The sequence below is a fragment of the Chiloscyllium plagiosum genome, chromosome 3 (assembly GCF_004010195.1).
Source record: "Chiloscyllium plagiosum isolate BGI_BamShark_2017 chromosome 3, ASM401019v2, whole genome shotgun sequence".
In the NCBI taxonomy this organism is placed as follows: Eukaryota; Metazoa; Chordata; class Chondrichthyes; order Orectolobiformes; family Hemiscylliidae; genus Chiloscyllium; species Chiloscyllium plagiosum.
Window position 1 is genome coordinate 39,545,302 of NC_057712.1, and position 17,486 is coordinate 39,562,787.

Below are 17,486 nucleotides of genomic sequence, written 5' to 3' on the forward strand. Positions count from 1 at the left end.
TGTACTTTGGCTTTATGAATTTTCTCACCATTTAGAAAGTAGCCCATGTGTGTATTCTTTTTTCCAAAGTGCAAGACTTCGCATTTGCTCACATTGAATTCCATCAGCCATTTCCTGGACCACTCTCCCAAACTGTCTAGATCCTTCTGCAGCCTCCCCACTTCCTCAGTATTACCTGCCTGTCCACCTAACTTTGTATCATTGGCAAACTTCGCTAGAATGCCCCCAGTCCCTTCATCCAGATCATTAATATATGACGTGAACAGCTGAGGCCCCAACACTGAACCCTGTGGGACACCGCTTGTCACTGGCTCCCATTCTGAAAAAATAAATTTTTATCCCAACTCTCTGCTTCTGTAAGACAGCCAATCCTCAATCCATGCCAGTAGCTCACCTTGAACACCATGGGCCCTCACCTTACTCAGCAACCTCCCGCGTGGCACCTTATCAAAGGCCTTTTGGAAGTCTAGATTGACCACATCCACTGGGCTTCCCTGGTCTAACCTACTTGTCACCTCTTCAAAAAATTCCAACAGGTTTGTCAGGCACGACCTCCCCTTACTCAATCCATGTTGACTTGTACTAATCTGACCCTGCTCTTCTAAGAATTTAGAAACCTCATCCTTAACGATGGATTCTAGAATTTTACCAACAACCGAGGTTAGGCTAATTGGCCTATAATCTTCCATCTTTTGTCTTGATCCTTTCATGAACAATGGGGTTACAACAGCGATCTGCCAATCATCCGGGACTTTCCCTGACTCCAGTGACTTTTGAAAGATCTCAACCAATGCCTCCGCTATTTCCTCAGCCATCTCCCTCAGAACTCTAGGATATAGCACTAGATGGTGCCAATTTGACTGCAATCTGTGTTCCTAGAAAGTAACATTGTTTTGTATGCACCAGTTAGCTTCACATACTTTCCAAAGCTGCAAACAATTCCTTGTAACTTCTGCACTTTCTTAAAGTAGTGTTTATTTTTCACATTGTTAGTCCATTGTCCAAATGAGAGGGGAAAGATATAAAAGAGAACTAAGGGGCAAGTTTTTTTCACTCAGAGGGTGGTACGTGTATGGAATGAGCTGCCAGAGGATGTGGTGGAGGCTAGTACAATTGACACATTTAAAAGACATCTGGATGGGTATATGAATAGGAATGGTTTGGCGGGATATGAGTTGGGTGCTGGCAGGTGGGACTAGATTGGGTTGGGATATCTGGTTGGCATGGACGAGTTGGACGAAAGGGTCTGTTTCCGTGCTGTACACCTCTATGACTCTTACATTCATTCCAAAGGGTTTAACTTTCAGTGACACTCTCAGCAGGGATGTTGGCAGCATGCGGGGAACCTGCAGGTTTTACCAACACATTTATCTGTAACTTTTAACCCAGTTACTTCATTTACACCCGACCTCCCGATTTCCCATCTAGTTAAAGTAAGCAGGCATAATGTCAATTTTCATCAGTTTATTGCAATTCCAATATTTAAGAAATGACCTTGCAAGTGTCAGAATTGATTCATTATTGAAGAGCTGTGACAACAGAAACAACAATGCATTATACCTTTAACACAATGAAACATCCTATGATGCTTCACAAGAGCATTATGAAATAAATTATGATGATGAGCCATATAAAGAGATGGCAAAACAATTGTATCTTAAAGGAAGAAAGTGAGGTAGGGAGGTGAAGAGGTGTAAACTGGATATTCTAGATCATGGTCAATTAAGAGGCCATAAATATTTTGGAAAGTTGCATTATACAAGACAGGACCAGGGGCTCCAGCGTTTGCTCCTAGCCCAGGCCCCCTAGCTCTGTGCTCAACCTGTGTACAACAGACCCTGAACACAGTGACCCTGACCTGTGTCCTGAGCAGAGCAGGACATCCCCTGAGCCTCTAGCCATGGTTATAGCACCCTGATGTGCCCTTCTGTCATGGGTTTAATACAAGCTAATAGTTCTGAAGGAGTTTATGTTGGAAACTGAATTAAAATCCAGTAAATCGAGGATGTCTTAAGGAGTTAGGTATGGGAAAGGCAGAACACCTTTGGGTTTTGTGAAATGCTAATACATATCTGTAGATCTTCTCATAGTCTTAGCAACAATGCTTAACTGACTAAGGAAACTATCATGCAGTAAACAACATCTTTTCCATATAGGCCCTTAGATACAGTCCAGGGAAGAGGGTGAAATCACTAAACTTCACCACCATGGAACAAACACAGAAAATGCTGGAGAAATTAGCAGGTCTGGCAGCATCTGTGGAGAGAGAAACAGAGTTGAATTTTGAGCCTAATATGTCTGCCAACATGAAGTGCGTTAATAGGCACAACATCTCCACAAAGTATTGAAAAAAACTTTCCCCATTTTTCTCTTAAGAGTCAAAGAATAAAACATTAGAAACTTAGCTACTAGTAAACAGATGAGTAATTCTTATTGGCAATTATACAAGAAATATATCCACAAACTGCCTTGAGTGGCCTTTGAGCTTCGAACTCAGAGGACATTGATGAGGATGGGAGCATGTCTCCTGATCTAGGAGCAACACCATGTGTTCATGATGGGAAAAGCAAAACAAAGAATCTATAGTCGTATAATGATAATCACTTGACTGAGCATGAGGTATTTATTTCAAAGAATCATTGTTTGTACCCATTATTAACTGCCACCCACCAAGTGGCTTTCAGCCTTGAGTGAAATGGTGTGTAAAGAGTTAAAGAAGAGCAATGGATCTCTGTGAGATGGACTGCCTTGTACTAGGGGCTGGGGTTGTGACCCAGCTGTGTCTCAGCTGGCTGCATGGTCTCAGACCAGCTTAAGCAGGACTGAAACAATCTGTGTGAGGCATCTCTGGTACCAAGTGGGTGGCTGTCAGCGACCTTGTCCCACCAGACGTCTTCTCCTCTGGAGATGTGTGAGCTGTCATCACCTTCATCTAACCTCCAGGTTTGACTGGCCTCATGAGTCATAAAATGTACACAATTGTTTCACTTGGCAAACATGGAATTGCTAAGCTGGTAGATGCACTTTGAGGATCAATAAGCATCACCAGCAGATCCTGGCAGGAGCCAAAGGCGAAAGAGCGAAGGTGACCTTGATCACTGATGGCAATGTCTGGTCATCTGATTCATTTTAAAGGTGGCCTTCATTTAGGAGGCTGCGATTGTCAGGAACTACCTGAGGGGGAGCTCTGAGCCTCCTGAGATCCTAGCGCTCAGTCAATGTTCAGCAAGCTAATCCTCGGCCTATAAACTTCATACAGGGGACATTGCCTCCTGTGGAATGGAGCTTTCTGTTCATCTCCTCTGGCCTATGGAGGTACAGGCAGCTAAAGGGAAGATGAACCTGCTTCGGTTGGCATTGTTGTATTCACAATGCAGTCATACAAAGCTACAGGCCAAGTGCTGGAAAATGGGATTAGGATACTGGAAAATGGGATTCAGATAGTGCATTTGTTTTGACTGCCGCAGACTCATTGGGCCCAAGGGCTTTTTTCTGTGCTGTAGACCTCTATTACTCCGTGCAGCTGCTGTCTCTGGTTCTTCATACTGGATTGCCAAGATAGAGTTGAGTAATTTTCTTCTGTGGCTGGCAGCAGGGATGTGCAAATAAATGGCAGAAAACTCCCTGGTACCAGAAATGACTGGCGAAGTCTGAGAATTTGCTAGCAAAGCAAAGTGAGCCCACTCTCAGAACAAGCCCAGACTTCTCGGACAATAGAGGTAAAAACAATGACTGCAGATGCTGGAAACCAGATTCTGGATCAGTGGTGCTGGAAGAGCACAGCAATTCAGGCAGCATCCGAGGACAGGCAAAATCGACGTTTCGGGCAAAAGCCCTTCATCAGGAATAAAGGCAGAGAGCCTGAAGCGTGGAGAGGCTCTCTGCCTTTATTCCTGATGAAGGGCTTTTGCCCGAAACGTCGATTTTGCCTGTCCTCGGATGCTGCCTGAATTGCTGTGCTCTTCCAGCACCACTGATCCAGATTCTCGGACAATAGGTTGGCTTTTCTCATTTGTTAGCACCAAGATGTGACTTATGCATTTGAACAGTTTGCACAAAGTGTCACTGACTCTGCATTGACCAAGTTTATCAACTGCGCTTTGAATCAGCACTGTGCAGGCAATAAGGAGACCAGAAAAGTTGCACACCTTCCCATTGTGAGAGCCTCTGGTTTCAACAATGTCTGCTCATGGGGCACTGTAGAGCTAACTTGTTCAGCTATAGAATCTTAGATCACAGGTGGAGGCCATTCTGCCTGTTGTGTCTCTGCCAGCACTTTGGTACAGATCGAATTGATTACACTCATTGCTTTTTCCCTCAGCCCTGCAAACATTTTTTATCCAATTCTTTTCTGAAAGTTAACACTGAATCTGCTACCACCACATGGTCAGGCAGCACATTCCAGATCATAACGCTCACTGAATAAAATGACACTGTCACAGGTTCTCCCTTAAATCCATGACTTCACGGTTACTGATCTTCTTGCCAGTCGCAGCAATTTCTCCTTGTCTTCTATCAATGTTTCTCTCATTTTGAACACCATTTCTGGATTGGATCCTGATGCCACTGGCATTTCAATGTAGTAAATGGTATCCACTGAGGAGAAAGGTGGATCAGCTCATACCTAAAAGTCCACACAATCTCCTCCATTCTCACCAAAGCTGATTTCATTAAGTGTGTACTGAGAAGGGTAATTTTAATTTCAGTTTCAGTTCATTTAATTTTAGCCACCTTAGTTTCTGCTAAAGCTAATAATTATTCTAAACAGGTCAGTTTTAAAACATAATGAGAGTCAGATTTATCTCATTGGAGACATGTTTAGTTTTTAATCAGTTATTACACACCTCTGAAACAGGCAAGACTTGAACTCAGGTTTTTGAACTCAGAAGCGTGGACACCACCACTGTACCACAAGAGCCCTAAACTATCAATGAGTTTTGTGGAAAGCTGAGATTGAGCTAATGTTCTCTTAATCCTTCAGTCTAATTCTCTCCCAACTGAACTATTTCAGATAATTCTTTGTCATACACATACTGCTGAGCAAATTTGCATCAGGCCACAGGATGAAGATTGGAGCTGACTGGATCCTGGTTCAAGCTGAATCTAGACAAAAATTAATTAGTTCTTAAACTGAATTACTGCAGGGAAATCTAGGTAAGTCCATCAGAGGGAAAGGATTTGCTGTTTGGGTTACAACCAAAACTTGTGATTATGTATTGCCTTTGATGGAATAAAGTGACCCACGGGGCTTCACAGGAGCATTGTCAAACAAAGCTTGACCCTGCACTTCACTAGACCATAAGAAATTGGAACAGGAGTAGGCCTTTTGGCACCTCAAGCCTGTTCTGCTATTCAATAGGATCATGCTAATCCGACAGTCCTCACAAACACTTTCCTGCCTTTTCCCACTGATTCCCTTACTGACCAAGAATCTATCTATGGTCCTGAAGAAGGGTTAATACCTGAAACATTGACTTCTCCACCTCTTAATGCTGCCTGGCTTGCTGTGTTCTTCCAGGCTCCTGTTTGCTACTTTTTTTTGTCTCTAGCCAAGAATCTGCCTATCTCAACTTCAAATATACACAAGTACTCTGCCCCCCATAGCTATTTGAGGCAAGGAGTTACAAAGACTCTTAACCCTCTGATGAAGAAATCCTCCTCATATCAGTCTTAAATTGGCACCCTTTACACTGAGACTATGCTGTCTGGTACTAGATTCTCCAATGAGGGGAAACATCCTCTCAACATTTACCCTGTCAAGCCCCTTAAAAATCCTACATGCTTCAATCAGATCACCTCTTCTTCCTCTGAACTCCAGTGAGTAGTGTCCTAACCTGGTGAACTTTCTCTGAACTGCCTCTGATGAAATGATATATTTCCTTAAATAAGGGGACCAAAACTGCTCATAGCACTCCAGCTGTGATCTCACCAGCACCTTGAACAGTAAGACTTCCCTACTCTTATATTCCTCCCCCCTTTAAAGAAGGGCCAACATTCCATGAGCCTTCCTGATTACCTGCTGCACCTGTGAGTGAGTTTTTTGTGTTTCATGCACAAGTATCCCCAAGCCGCTTTGTGTTGTAGCTTTCTCCATTTAAGTCAGATTCTTCTTTTGTTCTCCCTTCCAAAATGAACAACTTCACATTTTCCCACATGGTACTCCATTTGTCAACTGTTTACCCACTTACCTAACCTATCACTTAACCTATCTCTGTAAACTCTGTCCCGCTTGAAACTTGCAATTCCACCTATTTTTGTGTGGTCTGCAAATTTGGCTATGGTACATAGACTTCCTTCTTCTAATTCATGAATATATATCGTAAACAGTTGCAGTCCCAGTACTGATCCAGATTTACAGGTCAAAAGGAATAGACATAGATGAACAGTAGAGGAGGAACAGGCAGAGATAAACAGGCAGAGGAACATACAACACAGAAGCAGAAATAGAAACCCTATGGCAATTGGAAGGCCCTTTAGCACATCATGAATGTACCCACGAAAGGAGCTATCCAGCCTAATGCCACTTTCCACCTCTTGGCCTGTGACACAATGCTACAGGTTACGGAACTTATACAAATTTTTCAGATGTGATGATTATACTCCTATTTTTGGCAGTGCATTTCAAACCTCACCACCTCTGGTGAAAACATTTTTCCACTACTTCCTGATTTCTTAAAACAGTTATTTAAAATCTATGAATCCCTGTAATTGTCCTCTCTGTAAATGGAAATAAATCCTCCCAATCCATTCTTTCCAGACTTTTGTGCATCGCTATTTAATCTCCCCTCGGCCACTGCTGTTCCAGTGAAATCAACCCCAGCCTACCAATCTATCCTGTTGGTTGGAACCTTCCATTCCTCTCCTTTGTACTTGCTCGAGTGAGGTTACATGTTTCCTGTAAGGTAATAACCGGACCTGTATAAATATTACAGCTGGTACTAGCTGGTGGTACTAGTACAGTTGTCAACTAGCCAGTGTTTTATACAACTCTAGCATAATCCTCCATTAATTTACCTCAGTCAATGAAGGAAAGTATTCTGTCTGCCTCCCTAAAAATCCTATCTACCTGTCTAGCCTTACCTGGGGGGTCTGTAGATATTCACTGTAAGGTCCCTCTGTTCCTTTACACTTCTCAGCATCTTACCATTTATTGTTGGCTACTTGGGCATCACAGACTAACATCCATATTCTGCCAACTTACTTTATTACTATAATATGGCCTAGAACATGACAGTCAGCAGATGTTCATTGTTTGTAAATCTGCAATTGTGAATAGAGTGTTTTTTTTTGATTATATGTTTTATTGAGATCTGTCTCTTGATTAAATTTAAAAATATAAAACATAGGTACTAAGCTCTAACAAGTAAGCAGTGTTTGTTTAGAGCAGTAAGACTGTGCTATTTTCTGGGTCTGTAGATTGTTGAGGTGCAAAGATGGCCTATAATATAGTGATGTGCTCATTCTGTACTATGTGGAAGATTAGGGAGGATTTCCATGTTACTAATGATTATGTCTGAAGGAAGTGTGTTATGGTTGCGAATCCTGTCAAATTGCATGGATTGGTTGAAGCAGCAGTTAGAGGCAACAGGAATTTACAGGAGTTACAGGGTATAACAGATGACAGTTATAGGATGGGAGAAAAACTACAGATACAGTCAGGTAGGAGAAAGTGAGGACTGCAGATGCTGGAGATCAGAGTTGAGAGTGTAGTGCTGGAAAAGCACAGCAGGTCACGCAGCATCCAAGGACCAGGAGAATTGATGTTTCAGGCAGAGGCCTTTCATCAGGAATGAAGCTTGTGGCTCGGGGCTGAGAGATAAATGGGAGGGAGTTAGGTTTGGGGGAAGGTAGCTGAGAAAGCGATAGGTGGATAAAGGTGAAGGAGATGGTAATAGCTCAGAGGGAGGAGTGATGGACAGTCTGGAGGGCAGTGCTGAATTGGAGGCTTGGGACTGGGATAATGTGGGGGGAGGGGAAATGAGGAAGCTGTTGAAATCCACATTTATCCCATGTGGTTGCAGGGTTCCAAGGCGGAATACGAGGCATTGCTCTTCCAGGTGTCGGGTGGTAACGGGTTACAGTCAGGTAGATGTGTTACCTCCAGGAAAGGTAAGTGAGGAAAGAGATCAGTCAGAGAATGGTACAGTTGGGAAAAACAGCAAGTCAAACAGTCAGAATAGGTAGGAACAAAGCAGAGAATGAGGTAGGACTGATAAATTAAACTGCATTTATTTCAATGCAAGAGGTCTAACAAATAAGGGAGATGAACTCAGGACATGGTTAGGGATATAGGACTAGGACATAAGAGCAATTACTGACACATGGCTCAGGGATGGACAGGACTGGCAGCTTAACGTTCCAGGATATAGATGCTATAGGAAGGATAGAAAGAGGTGCAAGAGAGAAGGGGAGTGGTGTTTTCGATTAGGGATAACATTACCGCTGTACTTAGGGAGGATATTCCTGGGAATATGTCCAGGGAAATTATTTGGGTGGAACTGAGAAATAAGTAAGGGATGATCACCTGTTTGGGATTGTACTATAGACTCCCCAATAGTCAGTGAGAAACCGAGAAACAAAATTTTGAGGAAATATCAGTTATCTGTAAGAATAATAGGGTGGTATGGGATTTTAACTTTCTAAACAGGAACTGGGACTGCCATAGTGTTAAGGGCTTGGATAGAGAAGAATTTGTTAAGTGTGAACAAGAAAATGTTCTGATTCATTATGTGGATATACCTACCAGCGAAGATGAAAAACTTGACCCACTCTTGGAAAATAAGGCAGGGCAGGTAACTGAGGTGTCAGTGGGGTGCACTTTGGAGTCAGCAACCATAATTCTATTAGTTTAATTTGATAGTAAAGGATAGACTGGATCTAAAAGTCGAAGTTCTAAATTGATGGTATTAGGCAAAAACTTTCAAAGGTTGTTTGGGGGTGGATATTCGCAGGTAAAGGGATGGCTGGAAAATGGAAAGCCTTCAAAACTGAGACAATGAAAGCCCATAGACAGTATGTTCCTGTTAAGCTGGAGGACAAGGCTGGTAGGTGTAGGGAATGTTGGATGACGAGAGAAATTGAGGTTTTGGTCAATAAAAAGAAGGAAGCATATGTCAAATGTAGACAGCAGAGGTTCAATGAACCTTTAGAAGAGTATAAACACAGTAGGAATAGACTTAGGAGGGAAATCAGGAAAGCAAAAAGGAGACATGAGGTAACTTTGGCAAATAGGGTTAAGGAGGATCCAAAGGGATTCTATAAATACAAAAGGGTAACTAGGGAGAGAAGAGGACCCCTCAAAGATCAGCAAGTGGAAGAAAATGAGGATTTTTCATCATTGTTAATTGTGGAGAAGGATAAGGAAGATATAGAATGTGGGGAAATAAATACTAACATCTTGAAAATGTCCGTATTATAGGAAGAGGTGTTTTACATCTTAAAATGCATTAAAATGGATAACTCCCCCGGACCTGATCATGTATAGCCTAGAACTCGGTGGAAAGCTAGAGAACTGATTGCTGGACCAATTTCTGAGATATTTGTGTCATCGATAGTCACAGGTGAGGTGCCGGGAGACTGGAGGTTGGCTAACGTGGTGCCACTGTTTAAGAATGAGGATAAGGAAAAGCCAGGGAACTATAGACTGGTGAGTCTGACATCAGTGGTGGGCAAGTTGTTTGACGGAATCCTGAAAGACAGGATTTACATGTATTTGGAAAGGCAAGGACTGATTAGGAATAATCAACATGGCTTTGTGCGAGGGAATTTGTGTCTCACAAACTTGATTGAGTTTTTTGAAGAAATAACAAAGAGTATTGATGAGGGCAATGCAGTGGACATGATCTATATGGACTTCAGTAAGGCATTCAATGAGGTTCCTCATGGGAGACCAGTTAGCAAGATCATTTCGCATGGAATAGAGGGAAAACTAGCCATTTGGATACAGAACTGGCTCAAAGGGAGAAGACAGAGGGTGGTAGTGGAGGGTTTCCTTTCAGACTGGAGGCCTGTGACCAGTGTGTGCCACAAGGATTAGGTGCTGGGTCCACTGCTTTTCGTTATTCATATAACTGATTTGGATGTGAACATAGGACGTATGGTTAGTAAGTTTTCAGATGACACCAAAAGAGAAGGTGTAGTGGACAGTGAAGGTTATCCCAGAGTACAACGGGATCTTGATCAGATGGGCCAATAGGCAGAGGAGTGACAGATGGAGTTTAATTTAGATAAATGTGAGGTGCTACATTTGGGAAAGGCAAATCAGGGAGGACTTATATACTTAATGATAAGGTCCTGGGGAATGTTGCTGAATAAAGAGACCTTGGAGTGCAGATTCATTGTTCCTTGAAAGTGGAGTCACAGGTAGATAGGATAGTGAAGAAGGTGCTTGGTATGTTTTCCTTTATTGGTCAGAGTATTGAGTACAGGAGTTGGGAGGTCATGTTGTAGCTGTACCGGACATTGGTTAGGCCACGTTTGGAATATTGTATGCAATTCTGGTCTCCCAGCTATAGGAAGAACGTTGTGGAACTTGAAGGAGTTTGGACAAAATCTAGAAGAATGTTGCCAGGGTTTGAGGGTTTGAGCTATAGGGAGAGGCTGAATAAGCTGGGGCTGTTTTCTCTGGAGCATTGGAGGCTGAGGGGTGACCTTATAGAGGTTTATAAAATCATGAGGGGCATGGATAGGATAAATAAACAAGGTCTCTTCCCTGGGCTGGGGAAGTCGAAAACATGGGGGCATAAGTTTAGGGTGAGAGGGGAAAGATATAAAAGAGACCAAGGGGCAGCATTTTCATGGGGCACGTGTATGGAATGAGCTGCCAGAGGAAGTGGTGGAAGCTGGTACAATTATAGCATTTAAAGGAATCTTGTTGTGTATGTGAATAGGATAGGTTTAGAGTGAAATAGGCCAAATACTGACAAATGGGACTAGATTAATTTAGGATATCTAGTTAGCATGGACAGGTTGGACCGTAGGGTCTGTTTCCATGCTATTCTCTCTATTAGTCTATGAGTCTATGAGTGATGGATATTGACCAGGACAGTGGGCATAACTCCTTTGCTTTTCTTTCAAATATAATTTTGGGATCCTTAATCCTCATCTGAGAATGCAGAATAATCCTCTGTTTAACATATCATCTAAAAATAGACACCTGGACTTCAGCGTCTCTCTTTTTTTAATATGTGTGTCAGCCTTGGAATTGAAATTGAACCTGGGGCTGTGTGGTTCAGAGGTGAAAGTACGTCAAACTGAGTTATTGCTGACCCACAATTACTTTGTGCATTCCCTTGCCTTTATTGATGTCTCAAATTGCATTTCCTCACTTATCCAGATTGAATTCCTTCGACAGAACCTAGTTTCTGACCACTTCAGCAGCTATTGGTAACTTCCTTAAGTCTACAGCTTTCTTCCCCACTATCAATACGACCAACTTTTGTGTCATCTGCAAATTACTCAACCATGTCAACTTTATTTAAGTTGAAATATTTTATAAATACCATGAAAAGAAAAGGACTAAGTAGTGAGCTGTGCAAAAACACCCATCCATCATTGTTTTCTGTTATCTGCCACTGAGCCAGTTTTGGATCAAATTTGTTACTTATCCTGGGTTTCATAAGCTTTTAATTTACTCCTCAGTTTTTCATATTTGATTATGCTGAAAGCCATCCATCATTGATGGGAACTACATCAAACACATCATCCTCATCGACCTATTTTACACCCTCAACAAAGTTCAATCATGAAGGACATGATCTTTCCTTAAGAAATCCACACTGATAGCCTTTACGTATTCTGTGTCTTTTCAAAAGAAAAATGATACTGCCTCCCTCAGGACCTCTCAACTAGCTCACCCGTCACTGAGGCTAAGTGGCAATTACTTGGTCTATCTCTTCCTAAACAGGGATCAGGCGGAGCAGAATACAGAGTGATAAGCAGATTGGTGGCAACAGACACAGGTGAAGTAGAACAAACAGCAGAAAATGAAGAGTGAGGAAAGGAGAGAGGGGAATTGAAAGCAAGGAACACAGAGGGAGTACAGAAGGGAACAAACACAGAATAAAATTGTCAATTAATTATAGACAGGGAAAATAACTGCAGCAGTTTACTTGAAACGACACATTACAGTGGCTAATACTTCACAGCCTAACCACAATTTGAAGGATGTGTGTCTGAATATGTCTGTGTCATTCATTGCCAATGTGAATTCACACATAATACGCACCAGGGTGTGGACTATAGGCCATATTGTACACATTTCACTGTGTGATATACAGTTTAATGAACAGATCACAAAGTGTAATATATCACATAATAACAGGTCAGAGTGTAATTTACAGCAAAATATACGGGTCAGAGAGTGTAATATGCTGCATAATACACAAGTTTGACACCGTTAAATGCAGCATAACATGTGTAATACACATTGGAATACAAAGTTTAGAGTGTAACATGAAGCATAATACCCGGGTCAAAAATGTTTGTGTAGCTTAATTCACATGTCAATGTGTAACATAAACATAATGCACAGATTGGAGTAGATATGCCTCCAGTTAAAAGGATCATTATACAGTGTTATACACACGCCAGAGTGTATTGTACAGCTTAATACACAAGTCTGAACAATGTAACATCCAGCATCATCCACAGGTCAGTGACTACAAATAGAGCAAAATACATACGTCAGAGTGTGTAATATACACCGGTCAGAGAATGCAAAATATAAAATAAAATGCAAGTCTTTGAGTGTAACATGCAACATAATACATATTTTAAAATGTAGTATTCAGCATGTTACACCAGTCTGACAGTATAGTTTACAGCTTTATTCACTAGGTGGAAATGATAATTTACAGCATAATACACAGGCCTTTGAGGATACAATATATAGGTCTTTCAGTGTAATATGCAGCATATTATACAGGACAATGAGTGATTTGCAAGATACTATACAGGTCAAAGAATTTATTATGGAGCACAATGCACATATCAGTGAGTAATATACAGTGTGTACACCAGCCAGAATTTAATATGTCTCAAGGTACATTGGTTAAAGTGTTTATTATGCAGCAGGTCTTTGAGTGTATTATACTGCATAATGCACAGGTTAGATTGTATAATATACAGTGTAACACAGACGTCAGAGTGTATAATATATATAGGCTAGATTGTGACCCCATTTTGAAGGGCATAATCCTATATATTTAAGTGAAAAAAGGGAGACCTATTCGTAAAGCTCATTAAAAAAACTCATCTATCATGGTCCATCCACATCAACACTACAGTCAAGAAAGCACTTAAAAATGTGTTGCTGGAAAAGCGCAGCAGGTCAGGCAGCATCAAAGGAACAGGAGAATCGATGTGTCGGGCATAAATCCTTCTTCAGGCTTCACCTGAAACGTTGATTCTCCTGTTCCTTTGATGCTGCCTGACCTGCTGCGCTTTTCCAGCAACACATGTTTCAGCTCAGATCTCCAGCATCTGCAGTCCTCACTTTCTCCTAGTCAAGAAAGCACACCAACACCTTTACTTCCTCAGAAGGCTAAGGAAATTTGTCATATCCACAATTACTCCTACCAATTTTCATAGATGCACATAGAAAACATCCTATCCGGATGCAGCACAGCTTGTTATGGCAATTGGTCTGCTCAAGACTGCAAGAAATTACAGAGAGGTGTGAACTCAGCCCCCAGTCCATCATGCAAACCAGCCTTCCTTCCATTAACTTTGTCTACACTTCTTGTTGCCTCAGGAAAGCAGTCAGCATAAGCAAAGACCCCTTCCACCCATGTTACATTTACTTCCACTCTCTTCCATCGAGCAAAAGATACAAAAGTTTGAAATCATGTACTAACAGATTTAAGAACAGCTTCTTCAGCTGTTATCAGACTTATGAATGGACCTTCCATATATTGAAATTGATCTTTCTCTGCACCTTCTCTGTAGCTGTAACACTATAGTCTGCATTCTGTTCCATTAGTCTGATGTATTTATGTCAGGTATTATTTATCTGGTGAACACGCAATATAATTATTTTCACTGTATATCAGTACATGTAACATTAACAACTCAACTCAAATCAAACATTTCTCAGCTCATATCAATGTACACAGTCCTTTGATCTATAAGACACTCAGAAAATAACAGATTAGTTGCTGCAAATGTCAGTCATCTCATGGAAAGAGAGACTTGTTTTAAAGTTGGAACTTCGACACACCCAAAGTCTTTCACAGCCAATGGTGTACTTTGAAAGCTGCTATAAATGTTTTCACTCCAAAAACAACATCAATAGTGTAAGCATCAGGATAGCGATGAACCTAATCCAAATTGGATTCTCAGTTGTCAGGGATAGTTCCCCAGATCTATGGGGTTTGGGCTTTTTACATTAATCTGGATACCCAGCACATCTGCCTCCTTCCTCTTAAGCCGTCACTTACCGATGATGCAGAATGGCTTCCGCACAAAGCGAATACGCCCCATCCAGCCACGATATCGACAGCAGCAGCCTGCTGCCCAGATCCGGATGATGAACTCAAGACCAAACACCACGATCATCACAAACTCCTGTCAGCAAAATGCAGAACAAATTCAGTGTCGGCTCACTGTTATAGTGCTGAAGAGAGCGAGCTATTGATGGGAGATAGTCACTATAGTAATAAGCAGTATGATCAAGACACGTGGAAAGAGTGAATACAATTAGCGGGAGTTTATCATTGTATAAAGAGAAGGAAAGTCACTATATTTCGACTGAACCAATGAGCTACACTCTCATTAGATAGCAAGCGACAGAGTGAAACCACTGATGGTGGTGGTCTAACCTGAGGGTCACTATGCAATTGGAGGGGAGTGATTGAGAAGGAGTTTCCCAGGTGTTCCAGCCAACATCTATCCCTCAATCAACAACACAAAAAACAGAAGATATGGTCAATTTCACATTGCATTTGGTGGGAGTTTGCTCAGTACAAGTTAGTTGTTATTTCCTCATTGTAGTATTTACTTTAAAAGAACTTCATTGTCTGGGAACAGCCTTCATAGGCTTGATGTTTGTGAAAAGTGCAATACAGGGCGACACCCATATCCGCGGAATCATTTTCCGCAGTTTCAGTTACCCATGGCCCGATCATATTATAGGGAACCTTCCAGAATCATGGACCGGGGGGGCTACCAGGAAGGTAAATTTCCCATTTAAATGAATGGGTCCACTTCTGTCCGTGGTTTCAGGCTTCCGTGGTAGGTCCTGGAACACATTCCCCATGGGTATGGGGGGACTACTGTATATGTAAATACAAGCCTTTCACTCTTTTGCAGTACTGATGGAGGTTGTGTCAGATGAACTCTTGTGACTGACATCCCAAATAATTAACACCACCAAACAGCACAGCACATCATTCCAAAACAGTCCCTGCGACAGATATTAAGAAGATAAAAATTTGCATCTACATGACAAAATTAACAGATCAATATTCTCCAAATTGGCTCACAGGAGCATTATGCTGAGAATGAGCCACAAAAGGTGAGGGTGAACAGTACTGTCGAATGGGCAATACAAATGGAGTACAGTACTGTTAGAGAGTCAGTACCGAGGGAGGGCCGCACTGTCAGAGGGTCAGTACCAAGGGAGGGCCGCATTGTCAGAGGGTCAGTACTGAGGAGGGACTGTATTGACATGGTTCAGTATTGAGGGAGAGGCGTACTGACAGAGGATCAGTGTTGAGGGAATGTTGCACTATGGGAGTGTCAGTACTGAGGGATTGCTGCACTGTCAGAGGGTCAGTACTGAAGGAGTGGCACACCATCACAGGGTCAGTACTGAGTGAGTGCCAAGGGAGTGTTGCACTGTGGAATAGTCAGTACTGTGAGGATGCTGTCCTGTCAGAGGGTCAGTACTGAGGGTGTGCTACACTGTTGGATAGTCTGCATGATGGGAGTGCTGTATTGTTAGCTGCTCAGCTCTTAAAGATGCAAATACTTTAACTTGATGATCTATCTGTGCTTTCTGGAGTAGATCCCATGGAGTTACCTTGTACAAAAGTAGAGAAATTCTCCCTGGTGACCTGGGGCAATATTTATCCTTAGCCTGTGAGTGCGTGATGGTGGAGTGGTGGTGGATGGATGAGAGGGGTGGCGACTGTGTGGAATGTGTGAGTGCAGGACAAGTGCAGGATTGCTGCATGAGAGTGAATTTGTGAATAATGGTGAGTGTGAGAGGATGGCTGTGTTTTACATAGCGCTGAACTGAGCAAAGCTGTGCTGAACTGAGCTGAGCTGTGCTGTGAGCTGAGCTGGGTGTGGTGGATTCCCTGAATTTCATCTGACAGCAGTGCTCCTGTGATTCCAGCTCGATCATGACCCCAATCTAAACTTTATCAGCCTGTCACTTGCTGTCACTTGAATAATTTTGGCACCTTCTATTGAAGCAGGTTTTCAACTTTTACGATTTCCAATTTGTACTGGGTACTATTAATTTTAATGCAACATCATTCGGTCTGAGCACCAACAGTAACAATCCCATTTCCTTCCATTTGACATGCTTCAGCACAAAGGGTCAGATTTTTGACTCCCCTGCAGAGGGAACACATACACTGATCTATAAATGATTCTCTCATTTCAAAAGGCACACAGAAATTAGGAGCAATACTAGACCATTCAGCCCTTTCAATCAATAAGGACAAGGATGATCTGACTGTAACTTCAAATCCACATTCCTGTGTACTCCTGGTAACCTTTCACCTCCTTGCTTAACAAGCATCTATCTGATGTGGGACCTTGTCTTCTGAACCTAAATACAATACATTGACCAGTTAGCCTTTACCCACAGCATATATTATTTCTTCAAAGAAGCCCAATTAAAGATATTTCCCTCTCACAAACCACATGGTTCTTCCCAAGCACCTTGAATGTATCCAAGTTCCCTACTTTAACTTAGTTAATAATAGGTTCTGACAATTATGTGAAGCTCTCACCAGGATGAAGAGACAATGTGAAGCAAGAACGGTGTGCTCCGGGATGGTCGAAAGTACGGACAGAACCAAACAGCTGAAGACCAGGACAAACCTGTGGACCAAATAGAGAAGATGGTCACTTAGAGGGCATGGATATTGAAATGGTGGGTCAGTTAGAGGAAATGGTCAATCAGTGCAGCCAGATAGAGAGAGAGGGGCGATCAGTCAGGATGCACGGTGAGTTAGAGGGGATCATCAGGTAGAGGAGGTGGTCAATTAGAGGGACTGGTCAGTAAGAGGGGGTGGTCAATTAGGAAAGGTAGTCAGTTAGAGGGAACAGTCAGTTAGGGAGGGTGGTCATATAGAGAGGGTGGTCAGTTAGAGAGGGCAGTCAGTTAGAGGGAACAGTCAGTTAGAAGGGAAGTCAGTTAGAGGGGGTGGTCAGTTAGAAGGGAAGTCAGTTAGAGAGGGCGGACAGTTCGAGAGGGCGGACAGTTCGAGAAGGCGGACAGTTCGAGGGAGTGGTCAGTAAGAGAGGGCAGT

The 17,486-nt window shown here is 42.3% G+C and overlaps 1 protein-coding gene across 2 annotated transcripts in view; it reads right to left on the reverse strand.

The window, feature by feature from the left end:
* The window catches only part of LOC122542620 (potassium voltage-gated channel subfamily KQT member 5-like), a 237,475-nt gene that overhangs the window by 61,750 nt on the left and 158,239 nt on the right, over positions 1–17,486 (reverse strand). For both annotated transcript variants that reach the window (XM_043680603.1, XM_043680594.1), the window contains exons 2-3: positions 16,965–17,055; positions 14,439–14,565 (exon numbers count right to left, since the gene is read on the reverse strand). In XM_043680603.1, the coding sequence (XP_043536538.1) occupies positions 14,439–14,565; positions 16,965–17,055 (218 nt within the window). The remainder of the gene's footprint in view (positions 1–14,438; positions 14,566–16,964; positions 17,056–17,486) is intronic.